General features: G+C 47.1%; 1 protein-coding gene, 1 long non-coding RNA gene and 1 other non-coding gene across 3 annotated transcripts in view; 2 read left to right on the forward strand and 1 right to left on the reverse strand.

Annotated features, from left to right (window-relative positions):
• LOC147023472 (uncharacterized) overlaps window positions 1–7,726 on the reverse strand; it is a 37,275-nt gene extending 29,549 nt beyond the window's left edge. The window contains exon 1 of the long non-coding RNA XR_015060202.1: window positions 7,640–7,726. This is a non-coding gene — a long non-coding RNA (uncharacterized LOC147023472). The remainder of the gene's footprint in view (window positions 1–7,639) is intronic.
• Window positions 7,727–7,906: 180 nt separating this feature from the next.
• Window positions 7,907–7,980, forward strand: TRNAT-AGU (transfer RNA threonine (anticodon AGU)). Its single transcript has one exon. It is a non-coding gene; the product is annotated as a tRNA-Thr (tRNA).
• A 253-nt stretch (window positions 7,981–8,233) lies between these two features.
• RIPOR1 (RHO family interacting cell polarization regulator 1) overlaps window positions 8,234–13,015 on the forward strand; it is a 195,355-nt gene continuing 190,573 nt past the window's right edge. The window contains exon 1 of the mRNA XM_085888902.1: window positions 8,234–8,276. Within this exon, the coding sequence (XP_085745028.1) occupies window positions 8,273–8,276 (4 nt within the window). The 5' untranslated portion in view covers window positions 8,234–8,272. The remainder of the gene's footprint in view (window positions 8,277–13,015) is intronic.

Raw genomic sequence — 13,015 nt, forward strand, 5'->3', positions numbered from 1 at the left:
TGAGCTCAGCCTGGGAATTCTTCCACATACACCTCTACTCTCCCTGATGCATAGATTCATCCCATCTCATCTTCAGTTATCATACCCATCCAACTGCTCATGGTACACTGAATTCTGGGATGAGGCAGTTGCCTTGAAATCTCCTCTCAGAAGGCAAATACAACTGAAAGCAACCTCAGATCATTCGAAAAAGCACACAACAAGTGGGTGTCCACTCTCAGGAGAGCCAGAAAACAACAAATGTCCAACCTCAAGATTGAAGTTTCAAACTTGTCTCTCTCCTCGAAAACCTGGTGGCACCTTGTCAAGTCTGTCTCTGGTGTATGTTCCCCATCCACCCCTTACCTCTCCTGAAATAGCATCACAGCTGACTCTGCTCGTGAGAATGCCGAATGCCTCAATTCTGTGTTTGCTTCGAAATCTTGAAACCACAACCCCCTCTCTATCTCTCTGTACCAACCCTTCCCAGCCACAACTGTTCCTGGACTCTGTATCTTTTGCACCTGAGAAGACGGAGAAGTTTCTGACAAGTCTTGACTCTGACTCTTCATCTGGATGAGACGGCATCAACTCATGTGTTCTAAAATCCTGCTCTTCTGCTCTTGCTCATCCTCTTTCTGCTCTATTCAATTGATCCTTCTCTCTCTGGGTCAGTTTCCATCTGCCCTGGATGTTAGCCAACATCATTGTAATACACAAACATGGTGCAAAAACAGATCCTCTTAACTGCAGGCCGATTAGCTTGCTTCTGATGATGAGCAAGGTCATGAAATCAACAATTGCAGTCCTTCCTTTTCTCCAACGACCAGATCTTAGATCATCAGTTCAGTTTAATACCTTGCACATGCTGCTTTGACTCTCCCAACAATGGATGGAAGCCCTCAATCTCAGACATGACATCTGCATCTCTGGATATATCTCGAGTATTTGATACAGTTTGGCACCCCATCTAAATATCCAAACTCTCTGCTTATGACATCCAAGGCGACCTCCTCTCATGAATCACTGACTTCCTCCACTCGGTCGCCAGCGTTTAGCTCCTAACGGGATTGTCTCATATCCTCTTCTTGTCAAGGCTGGAGTGGCCTGAGGCAATGTCTTGAGCCCATTCTTGCTCCGAGTCTTCATCAATGATCTCCTTCTCTGGAAAATCCTGCCTATCTATTTGTTGATGATTCCAGCCACATCATTCATATTATTTGAATGGTGCCTCGTGACAATAGAAATGACAACGAACATGTCAGTGGACTTGCAAACTCATCATATGAGAGACGGTGTCGTTTTGCCTTCCGTACCCATGTGAAGGATATAACTCCCACCCAGGTCTGCCAGATGTTTGAGTTGGACTTCAGTGAAAGAACCACTGAGAATAAGGTGTTTATCAAAGAGAGAAGATTCCGACACAAATGCAAAGAGAACACAATGGCCGATTTGACGTACCCCTACCTCTGAAAACAGATAAGATCCAACTTCCAAACAATAAATTGATGTCAGTGAGATGACTCAACAGATTGAAGGCAAAAATGATCAGCTTCCCTGGATGCCGGGATGTTTACACAGTCTTCATGAAGGACTTAGTTGACAAGGGCTATGCTGTGAGAGTCTCAGAGACTGAATTTTCTGTTGACAATGGATCTGTGTGGAGCCTACCCCACCATGGTGTATATCACCCAAGGAATACTGGAATGATAAGGATTGTCTTTGATTGCAGTGCAGAGTATGAAGGGAAAGTGCTCAAAAGACACCGACTGCAATGCCCTGATATAACCAACAATCTCGTTCGTATTCTGTGCTGCTTCCGCAAGGAGCAGGCGGCCTTCACTTGTGATATTGAGGGCATGTTTCACCAAGTTAGTGTTGATGCATTAAGCGCTGCAATTTCCTGAGATACTTGTGGTGGAAGGATGGCAAACTGGAAAATCCACCAGTGCAGTATCGTATGACTGTCCAGTGTCCACCTCTTTGGTGCAAACTCCTCACCTGGATATGCAAGCTTTGCCCTCATGTCTGTTGTCGATGCATTTGAGGACAGTTGTGGAAAGAAAGCTGCAGATTTTGTCAAGAAGGACTTCAATAGAGATGACGAGTTGAAGTATTTCGCTACACGTGCTGAGGTCCTGCAACTGATAGAGGACAGCAGGTGAGGATATAAGAAGGGAGGTTTCCATCTCCACAAGTACAGGTGGTGGACAAGAAAATGGAAACACCTGCGGAAATAAGGGACACCAAGTATATTGAAAATAACGGCTTCCACACAGTTTAGGCCCATGTGTGAATTAAGCAAATAACATCCCAGCATGCTTAGGGTCATGTACAGTCGTGGCCAAAAGTATTGACACCCATGCACGTTTTTCAAATATAATGCACCATTTCTTCAAGAAAATTGTTGAAATTATAGAAATAGTTGGTGTCCACATACTGTATGTATTTCTTTGCTCTGCAGTGGAACAAAACAAAAAAAGCTGAAAAAGTTATTAAATCTTAGCTTATTCCACGTAGAAATCCTAAAATGGCCCTGACAATATCACTGGCACCTTTTGGAAGTTTTGAGAAATAATTAGATTACAAGCAGGTGATTCTCCTTTACTTTGGAATTGAACTCACCTGTGGTGAGTTTCAGGTGCCTGCAATATATAAATCACTTATTCAACCAGTTTGAAAAGAGAAAAGGAGTCGTTCTGCTGCTTTGTGTCACTGTGTGTACCACAATGAGCATGGAGAAAAGAAAGAAAAACCAGTGAATTGTCCGAGGAGGTCAGACACAAGATTGTCGCAAAGCATGGACAATCTCAAGGCTACAAGTCCATCTCCAGGGACCTTGATGTTCCTGTTTCCACCGTACGCAATGTTATCAGGAAGTTTAAGGTCCATGGCACTGTAGCCAACCTCCCTGGACGTGGCCGCAAGAGAAGACTCGATCAAAGATTGCAGCAAAGGATTGTTCGAATGGTGGAGAAAGCACCTCGATCAACTGCCAAACAGATTCAAACTGACCTTCAGACACAAGGTACGACAGTTTCAACTCGCACCATCTGTCGCAAACTCAATGAAAGCGGGTTCTATGGTAGGAGACACAGGAGGACCCCACTGTTGAGAGAGAGAGAGAGAGAGAGAGAGAGAGAGAGAGAGAGAGAGAGAGAGAGAGAGAGAGAGAGAGAGAGAGAGAGAGAGAGAGAGAGAGAGAGAGAGAGAGAGAGAGAGAGAGAGAGAGAGAGAGAGAGAGAGAGAGAGAGAGAGAGAGAGAGAGAGAGAGAGAGAGAGAGAGAGAGAGAGAGAGAGAGAGAGAGAGAGAGAGAGAGAGAGAGAGAGAGAGAGAGAGAGATAGAGATATATAGATATATAAGAGAGATAAGAAAGCACGCCTGGAATTTGCCAAAACACACCTGCACAAGCCCAAATCCTTCTGGGATAATGTCCTGTGGACTGACGAGTCCAAATTAGAGCTTTTTAGGAAAGCACATCATCTCAATGTTTACAGAAAACAAAATGAAGCCTTCAAAGAAAAGAACACCTTCCCTACAGTCAAACATGGAGGAGGTTCAGTGATGTTTTGGGTTGCTGTGCTGTCTTTGACACTGGATGCCTTGAATGTGTGCATGGCATCATGAAATCAGGAGATTATCAAGGCATTTTGGAGCACAATGTTCAACCCAGTGTCAGAAAGCTGGGTCTCTGTCGAAGGTCATGGGTCTTGCAGCAGGACAATAACACCAAACACACTTCTAAGAGCATCCAGGAATGGTTCAAGACAAAATGCTGCACTGTTCTGAAGTAGCCAGCAATGAGTCCATATCTAAATCCTATTGAACACCTGTGGGGAGATCTAAAAACAGCAGTTGGGAGAAGGCACCCTTAAAATCTGGGAGAACTGGAGCAGTTTGCACAAGAAGAGTGGGCCAAACTGCCAGTAGAGAGGTGCAGGAAGCTCTTTCATGGCTACAGGAAGTGCTTGACTGCAGTTATTTTTTTCCAAAAGCTGTGTTCCCAAATATTAAGTCCAGGGTGTCAATAATTTTGTAAATGCCATTTCTTTTATTTTCTGATTTAAAAGGATATATTACGTTCTGAATCAAAAACAAAGGTTCTGTAATATTAACAGTGAAATAAAGAATTTTGGAGAAATAAAATACTTTCATTAATTTCAACTTTTTTTTTAGAAAATTTTCAGTTATTTGAAAAAAAATGCAACGGTGCCAATATTTTTGGCCATGACTGCATGAAAATGCTGCACAGCTCTGGTTACCTAAACTGTAATCACGGCTCGCATGGCTGCAGAGGAAAAACCTCAGTGATGAGTTTTTGCCCTTTTTTAGCAGCTTGTTAGCCTTGTTGTGTTTGTTCTTGCGTGCTTTGTTTTCCCCATATCTTGTCCATTTGTTTACCTTGTGCTTTTTGTCATGTTCATCCTGTGTTTTATTTCGTTTTTCCCTTCCTGCTTTTCCCCGGCCTTCCTCCTGTCTGGTAAGCCGTGCTCACCAGGCAAGAAGGTAGCTTTGTCTTCCTTGCTACCACCTCCTTCCCTATCCGCCTCTTTCCTAGTGTTGTCCCTGCCCTCCCCAGTTTGAGAAGGCAGGACCCATTCCACCAAGTGAGGTACTTGGACGGATGGTATTGTTGGGATTGCTGGAGTTCAAGGCTGAGGATTTTCATTGCCTCATCTCCTTGGTCCAGGGATTTGAAGTATCCTTTCAGTCAGCTGAAAAGCTTGCTTAGTTTTGTGTGAGGTGGATTACTGCTTGGTCAGCTGGGTCTCCGGCTGACTGGGCGGTTGTGGCCCTCTCTGACTATGAGGGGATTGTGACGGTCCGCCTCTCCGAGTGTTATACTGATCATGATGTGCTGTATTGGTTGTCTCGATACGTTTCTGTGAAGTCCCCACCACGATATATCCGAAATTGACCAGGACTCGGCAATATCTGGTTAAGTTTTGGGTCAAGGAGGATGGCACTGTGACCCATATCCCTCATGGGATAATGATTGGGATGGACCGTGGGCAAGTGTTTTATACAGGACAGTCGAAAATATGCGGCAGATGCAGAGAGCGAGGCCCACCAAGACTCGGTGCAAAAAACAATTTTGCTCACAGTGTGGCCAGATGGGACATGTAAGGGGACACCACCTCTCACGTGCGGTGCAACCGTTGTGGTTCACTGGGGCACACCTTCCATTCCTGCCCACAGAGCTATGCAAGCAAGATGCGTGTCTGCGGGTGGGGGTGGGGGTCTTTCCCTGGAGACTATTATGGGTGCAGTGTCTGCCTTGCCTGCTTTGTTATCCCTCCTCCCCACAGAGGAGATGGAGGTGGAGGAGGAGAGGAAAAAGGAGAGAGAGAGAGGGGAGGAGAGCCGGGAGGAGGCCGCAGTCCTTGCGTCCCAAGCATGCAGGACCTGGATGTGGTTACATCAGGTGCTGGGCCCACTGAGGTGGGAGTGGACAACACTGCGGAAAAGGTGGTTGCACTGGTGGTGGGGTCGGAGAGAACAACCTCCATCCAAGAGACCCCACTACCGGGGGTTGAAAGCGATGGCCTCTCCGCCAAGGATACGGGGATAGATTCAGGAGATGGACATTGAAAAGGCATCGAAGGAGGGGCCACGAAGGCAGAAGACTGCCTCCCCCGGGCAAGGCCTCACATGGTATATGTGGCATACACCCCCATCATCATCGGTGGTTCGGACCGGCGGCAATGGGGTGAAGTCAGGGAGGGGTGACAATGGCGATGATCCTGAAGGCCACGTGTGTGAGCTGTGATGAAACTCCTTGCCTGGAAGGTCGAGTATCTGAGTAATATATTACATTTGGCGATGAGGATAAAACGGAAAGTATGAATTTTCTATGTATTCATTTCTGGTGTGAATCATGGTGCTTTTCGGCAAGATAAATGAATTTGACGCGGACGTTGAAGACTGGGTGCAATACACAGAGCGACTGGTCCAGTACTTCATCGCCAACGACATTGGAGATGCAGGCAAATAGCAAGCTATATTACTCAGTGAGTGTTTGTGAATCTAAAACGTACGGTCTCGTGTGTAGTCTGGTGTCACCGGCGAAGCCTTCTGATGAAACCTGCAACGAACTCCATGTGCTCATCCAAGAACATCTTCATCATCTTCAAGAACATCTTCACCATCGGTAAATTGAGAACCACATTTGCTACACATGGGTTACCCACAACCTTGGTGCCAGTTAATGGGCCATCATTCACCAGTACAGGACAGAATTCCAAAAGTTTGTGGATATCAATGGAAACAACCACATCACCTCAGCTCCATACCATCCAGGGTCCAATGGGTTGGCAGAATGTTCAATGCAAACATTTAAGGGGGTGGGGGGGCATGAAGAAGCTCAAACAGGGTAGCATTGAGTCAAAAGTGGCCCGGTTCCTTTTCAACTCCCGGAAAACACCCCACTCAACCGCCGGGCGAGCAACATCAGCACTTCTGGTGGGAAGGAAGCCGAAGACCGGTCTTGACCTATTACAGCCAGATGAGTCTGTAAAGGTTTGCAGAGTGCAAGTGAAGCAGAAGTCCTGGCATGACAGACACACCAAGGTGAGACTTTTTTTTAGCGTGGGAGATCGTGTCTACGTGCTCAATTTTGGAAGTCGTAATTGCTGGCTGGAAGGAAGTGTTGTGGAGAAATGTGGTTCTTCCATCATCGTGAAACTCTTGGATGGCTGCAATGCGAGGAGACATGTGGGTCACGTGACGCTGCCAACCTGTGATGTATCTGGTCCATCCGAACCATCCGTCGAGGCCAACACACGCGAAAAGCCTGCAAACATCATTCCAGAGGGCACCGCTCCAGAAAGCTTCTTGCAGACAACCTTCTCAGGCTCAGGGTGCTCCTGCTGTGGACGAGGAATGTGAACGACCTCCTCCTGGAGCACCATTTTGGAAGAGTGGGTACTCCGTCGCTCTTCTCGCCTCAGAAGAGCCCTCCTAATCGTATGGATTTCTGGATCGTAGGCATTCAAGTTAACTTGGAATTAACTTTAATCGATTCTTTGGTTTTACTGTTGCTGTTGTTGTTGAAGGCAAACTGCAATGGTATGGAAAGTGGTTAAAGGGGTTCATGGTATTTTCGTGTGACTTTGATGATTTTTTTGTGGAGTTGCTACATGAGGCCATGGCCTGAGTTATGAGTCTTTGGATGAATGGTCGGTTTGCAAGTTCAAGTTGAACTAGCCGGGGGAGGCGACGATGGTTCGCGGGCATTATTGAGGAAGCCCGACCGTAAAAACCCATCTCTCCCGTCAAAATTGACCAAATCAAATCGGATTTTTTACGTTGTGTTTACATGTTTTTACATTTTACCCACTTACGGACATTGCACACAGGTTGTCGGAAATGAAATTGCGAGAAAAAAAAATAACTGCGGATTAACCATCACGGTTGGATGAAATAAAGTAGTTATCTGAAAGTAAATGTACGTGTGTGAAAATGTTATTTTAAAAAAAAAATCAGGGCTGGCCCGATCGACATCAAATTGTATACGTGTTGGGAGTACCCAGGGTCCGGTCATGGGCACAAAAAAATTTTTTTTTTTATAAAAATCCCCCCGTGAGAGTTTACCAACACAGAGCTTGATTTTGGTGTCGCACTGATCACCAATCCAAGTACCTCACTGATCCAAGTACCTCACTCACGAGACGGGACGTGGGAGGAGCGAACGAACCTTCCGCGCGCCAAACAGCGCGCTCCGAAGAGCTTCACCGACGCCCAACACCGCCTAAAGCTCACGTGACGTGTGTGTTACGTCAGCCTGCAATTTTGTTTTTTTTTTATAAAACTGTGGACCCGTGTGTAATTATATTATTTTACAATACGATAATAATGTGAACAATATTTCGATATGACTCAGCTTTTTGCTTAATTGCATATAGAGAGAGCGGTTGTTTATATGTGGCGCCGTGGCTTAGTTGGTTAAAGCGCCTGTCTAGTAAACAGGAGATCCTGGGTTCGAATCCCAGCGGTGCCTTTTATTTATCACCCAACCGTGTGAACCGCGTCCCGTGAGAGTTTTTATATATATATATATATATTTTCTTCATTCTTTGATCCTCGATTCTGATTGCGATGCACGTGACTCCCCCCCCCCCCCAAGGAAAAAAATTAACTTCCGGCTCAAAGGGGAAAATGACCTTTTCCATGGAATTCTCGTCAAGCTGAAAACTTTAATCCTATTTTAATATCTCGATTGAATCTACCAGAGGCGTATCACGATCAGAGGAACGTTGAGGGGAGGCGGGTTTTGGTCACGTGTTCGTGAGATGGGTGCGTGCTCCATTCGATCCTCCCACCACCTCCCTCTCACCAACTCCCTCCCACCACCTCCCGCTCACCAACTCCATCCCTCTCACCAACTCCCTCCCTATCACCAACTCCATCCCTCTCACCAACTCCCTCCCGCTCACCAACTTCCTCCCTCTCACCAACTCTCTCCCACCACCTCCCGCTCACCAACTCCCTCCCTCTCACCAACTCCCTCCCTCTCACCAACTCCCTCCCTCTCACCAACTCCATCCCTCTCACCAACTCCCTCCCACCACCTCCTGCTCACCAACTCCCTCCCTCTCACCAACTCCCTCCCACCACCTCCCACTCACCAACTCCCTCCCACCACCTCCCACTCACCAACTCCCTCCCACCACCTCCCACTCACCAACTCCCTCCCTCTCACCAACTCCCTCCCACCACCTCCCTCTCACCAACTCCATCCCTCTCACCAACTCCATCCCTCTCACCAACTCCTCCCTCTCACTAACTCCCTCCCACCACCTCCCGCTCACCAACTTCCTCCCTCTCACCAACTCTCTCCCACCACCTCCCGCTCACCAACTCCCTCCCTCCACCTCCCTCCACCTCCCTCCACCTCCCTCCCTCCACCTCCCTCCCACCACCTCCCGCTCACCATCTCCATCGCTCTCACCAACTCCCTCCCACCAACTCCCCGCTCTCACCAACTCCCCCGCTCTCACCAACTCCCTCCCTCCACCTCCCGCTCACCAACTCCCTCCCTCTCACCAACTCCCTCCCTCTCACCAACTCCATCCCTCTCACCAACTCCATCCCTCTCACCAACTCCCTCCCACCACCTCCTGCTCACCAACTCCCTCCCGCTCACCAACTCCCTCCCGCTCACCAACTCCCTCCCGCTCACCAACTCCCTCCCTCTCACCAACTCCATCCCTCTCACCAACTCCCTCCCACCACCTCCCGCTCACCAACTCCCTCCCACTCCATCCCTCTCACCAACTCCCTCCCACCACCTCCCACTCACCAACTCCCTCCCTCCACCTCCTGCTCACCAACTCCCTCCCTCCACCTCCTGCTCACCAACTCCCTCCCTCTCACCAACTCCCTCCCTCCACCTCCCACTCACCAACTCCATCCCTCTCACCAACTCCCTCCCACCACCTCCCGCTCACAAACTCCCTCCCACTCCATCCCTCTCACCAACTCCCTCCCACTCCATCCCTCTCACCAACTCCCTCCCACCACCTCCCACTCACCAACTCCCTCCCTCCACCTCCTGCTCACCAACTCCCTCCCTCTCACCAACTCCCTCCCTCCACCTCCCACTCACCAACTCCATCCCTCTCACCAACTCCCTCCCACCACCTCCCTCTCACCAACTCCCTCCCACCACCTCCCGCTCACCAACTCCCTCCCACAACCTCCCGCTCACCAACTCCATCCCTCTCACCACCTCCCTCCCACCACCTCCCGCTCACCAACTCCCTCCCACAACCTCCCGCTCACCAACTCCATCCCTCCCACCACCTCCCGCTCACCACCTCCCTACCACCACCTCCCTCTCACCTCGTGTCCTTCCAATAATGGCCGCTAGAAGTCACCGGCGATCTTCGCTCTCTCGGTTCTGTGTGGACTTTGTCGTGAAAGTTTCATTTTTCGCCGCTTTGTTTTTATCTTTGGACCTTTGAGTTTGATTTTCAGTGTTTTAAAATGTCCGTTGAGTTTGTGATCTCGGTTAAGGATGTTTGTGGGGATTTGCGGTTCGTGTCATGAATCGGTCAGTGAGGTAATTTTTGTCAATCGTTGATTAAACCGCATGATTCCATTTTTATTGCTGTGGAGCGATCGGAATCCACACGTGATGCAAAGGGTCACGTCCATTGGCTTGAGCAGCCGGTTTGGGTCCACTGTGGGACGGAGGTCCGTCCTCCTTCAGCATGGTCCATCTTGTTCCGTCGAGCGGTTTCAGAGCTATCCCATGATGCAGTGCGCGGGAGCCATATTTGGGAAGATGAGCGAGAAAAGGTGAACGAGACCTCACGGGGCCCAATAATTAGCGTCGCCTTCCATTGCAGTAAGTCAGAATAACGAGATAAAGGTGATCGATGGTAGAACTACTGATGCTGTTGTTGCCAGAGAAGTGAATACAATTCAACATGGCGGTGGCACGGCATTCGATGCCTCCATGGGATAGCTCTGAAAACGATTCAATCCAATTTGGGACACGTCTGTCTGATCTTTGAGCTACAACTTCATCCAGGGCCTTCTCCAGGTTGTCTGTTTGTAATTATTGGTGTCCCCACCTGTTGTCTGTTCTTCTTGCTTCTCGTCCGGCCCCATTCCCATTTGACTGTTTGATGTGTCCATTTTTTTTTCACCGCTCCTTCCCAATTTCCATAACCACGTGATGCATGACGTCATCGCCGGGCCCTGAAGGAAGGGAGAACAGTACTCAGTTTTTACTCCGTTCGTTTGTTTGTTTTCTTGTTTGTCCAGGCGATATCTCAGCCATCCTATGATCTAGGAAGCTGAAATTTGGGGACAAAAGTGAAGATGTGCTTTGGCAAAAACGTTATTTTTTCACTTTTTGATTAATCAATCAATTGATTGATTAATTGGTTCGCGGGTGCCAGCAGTGACCACTATTTTCGTTGTGTCTGTGTGTCTGTCTGTCTGTGTGTCTGTCTGTGACTCCAGAGCATAGCTCTGTGACATTTGATGCGATCTTGATGAAACTTGGACACAAGCGAGATATCATGGTCTAGTTGCGTCTTTTGTATGAGGGGCGTTCCAAGCCCCTTGTGGGCGGAGCCACGCCCACTTGACATATTTATTTATTTTCTCGATTTTTTTTTCTTGCAATTTCATTTCCTAGAAGCTGTGCGTAATGTCCATAAGTACAACATATAAAAAATCCCATTTGATTCGGTCAATTTTGACGGAAGAGATGGATTTTTATGGTCGGGCTTCCTCAAAAGCTTCCACAAGCTCAATTGTACCTATCGTGGCATTGTTCAATAATGCCCGCAAACCATCGTCACCTCCCGGCTTGTCACTTAATTATTTTCAATTTATTAATTCCTTCTTTCTTTTCTTCCGCATATGAGCAATATCTCGGGCACCTTTTGAGCTTGGAAACTGATATTTAGACACGACTGTGAACAAGTGATTTTGGATTAATTGATTAATCAATTAATTATTCATTTTTTTGATGAACTGTTTAATTTTCAAAAAGTTACAGATTCGGATGAAATGGTTGAGGTTTTGGTATACTATTAGCCAATTGATGAAGAAATTAATTATTTTACAATTTTAATTTATTTGTTTCATTATGCAAATCATCGCTCGATTATTGTACACCGCTACTTCCCATTTCCGTTTCGATGCGCTGCTTGGTGAGCAAGTATCATTTGTACACATTCACCTCAGAAGTACACTGCTTCTTCCCAATTCTGTGTCCATGTGCTGCAAGGCGGCATTGCTGGGCGCTGTTAGCGTGATGGATGGATGGACACACAGACTATCTCTTAAACGGTTTTGCAGAAATTCACCAAACTTGAATTTTGATCAACACGTGGCAATAAGGTGAGAGAAGAGTCATTTTTGGCTCCGTCCCCTGGGACTTTTGGGTCAAAAGGTCAGATACCGAGAACTTTTTTGATGAAACTTTGTATATGCAATTGGCATTGGGTATTGCATGAAATATGTACTGATTATTTATATATATATATATATATATCTTCTTCTTCTTCTTTCGGCTGCTCCCGTTAGGGGTCGCCACAGCGGATCATCCGTATAATCCGCTTCGTGATTTGGCACATGTTTTACGCCGGATGCCCTTCCTGACGCAACACTGGTCGCCTCTTACGACACAGGGATATGGTACACCTATTTTAACCGGGGTATACACCGGCCCAGTACACTGGTACTCATTTAGCCGACCTCGGAAGGATGACAGGCTGAGTCAACCCCCTGGTGTATTAATTCTGGCTCAACGTGGCTTGAACACAGGACCTTTTGGATCCCAAGCTGCTGCCCTAACCACTGCGCCAACACCAGGCCATATATATATAATCAGATTTGACCCATGGTTCATGCCCCAGGGGGTGGGGACTTTGGGTCCCAAGCATCAAAGCAGGAAAAATATTTTAACTTAATTTCATATTGGGCCATTCCTGGTGGAACTTTTTGTCTTCTTTCAACTTTGCTTTCGTTGGGAAGCGTGGGAATTTGCTATGGTGTGCCTTGCTGATCAACCGCAGAGTCCCTTTTGGACCTGGCAAGACAGGTCCAAAAATAAAAATATTTTTTTTTTTGCACCATCTTCCATGATCGGATGCAAGACCATAGTGATTGTAAATTTTTTAATTTTCCTTTTCAATTACTTATTTAGTTTACCAAGCACAACTATCCTGCTCTACTACGATTCTTCCCTTCTTCGAACCAGCAATGGCAACTGTGGCTCTCGTATGCCAAAAGTTTTCAATGTGATGTCACAAAATCCACATCTCATTGCTCAGAACTTGTATCTTTTATGAACTTTAATTGGCTGTGTTAGTTTATTTGTGTGCTGTGAAACATATTTCACTGTAACAGAGGCCATCAGGTAGAAGTTTCTCTCATCCTCTTTTCTCCTGTTTGTGGAACTGTCAATTGCATTCTTCCCTCAATGCAGTGATTCAAGCAGGAAGTTCACCACCATCTTGTCATCCCCCATCTCTAAGCGCAATCTTTTCTACAACTATTAACCCAACCTA

The sequence above is a fragment of the Eptatretus burgeri genome, chromosome 7 (assembly GCF_056783735.1).
Source record: "Eptatretus burgeri isolate ZD-2024b chromosome 7, Ebu_testis_v1, whole genome shotgun sequence".
NCBI classification, from domain to species: domain Eukaryota; kingdom Metazoa; phylum Chordata; class Myxini; order Myxiniformes; family Myxinidae; genus Eptatretus; species Eptatretus burgeri.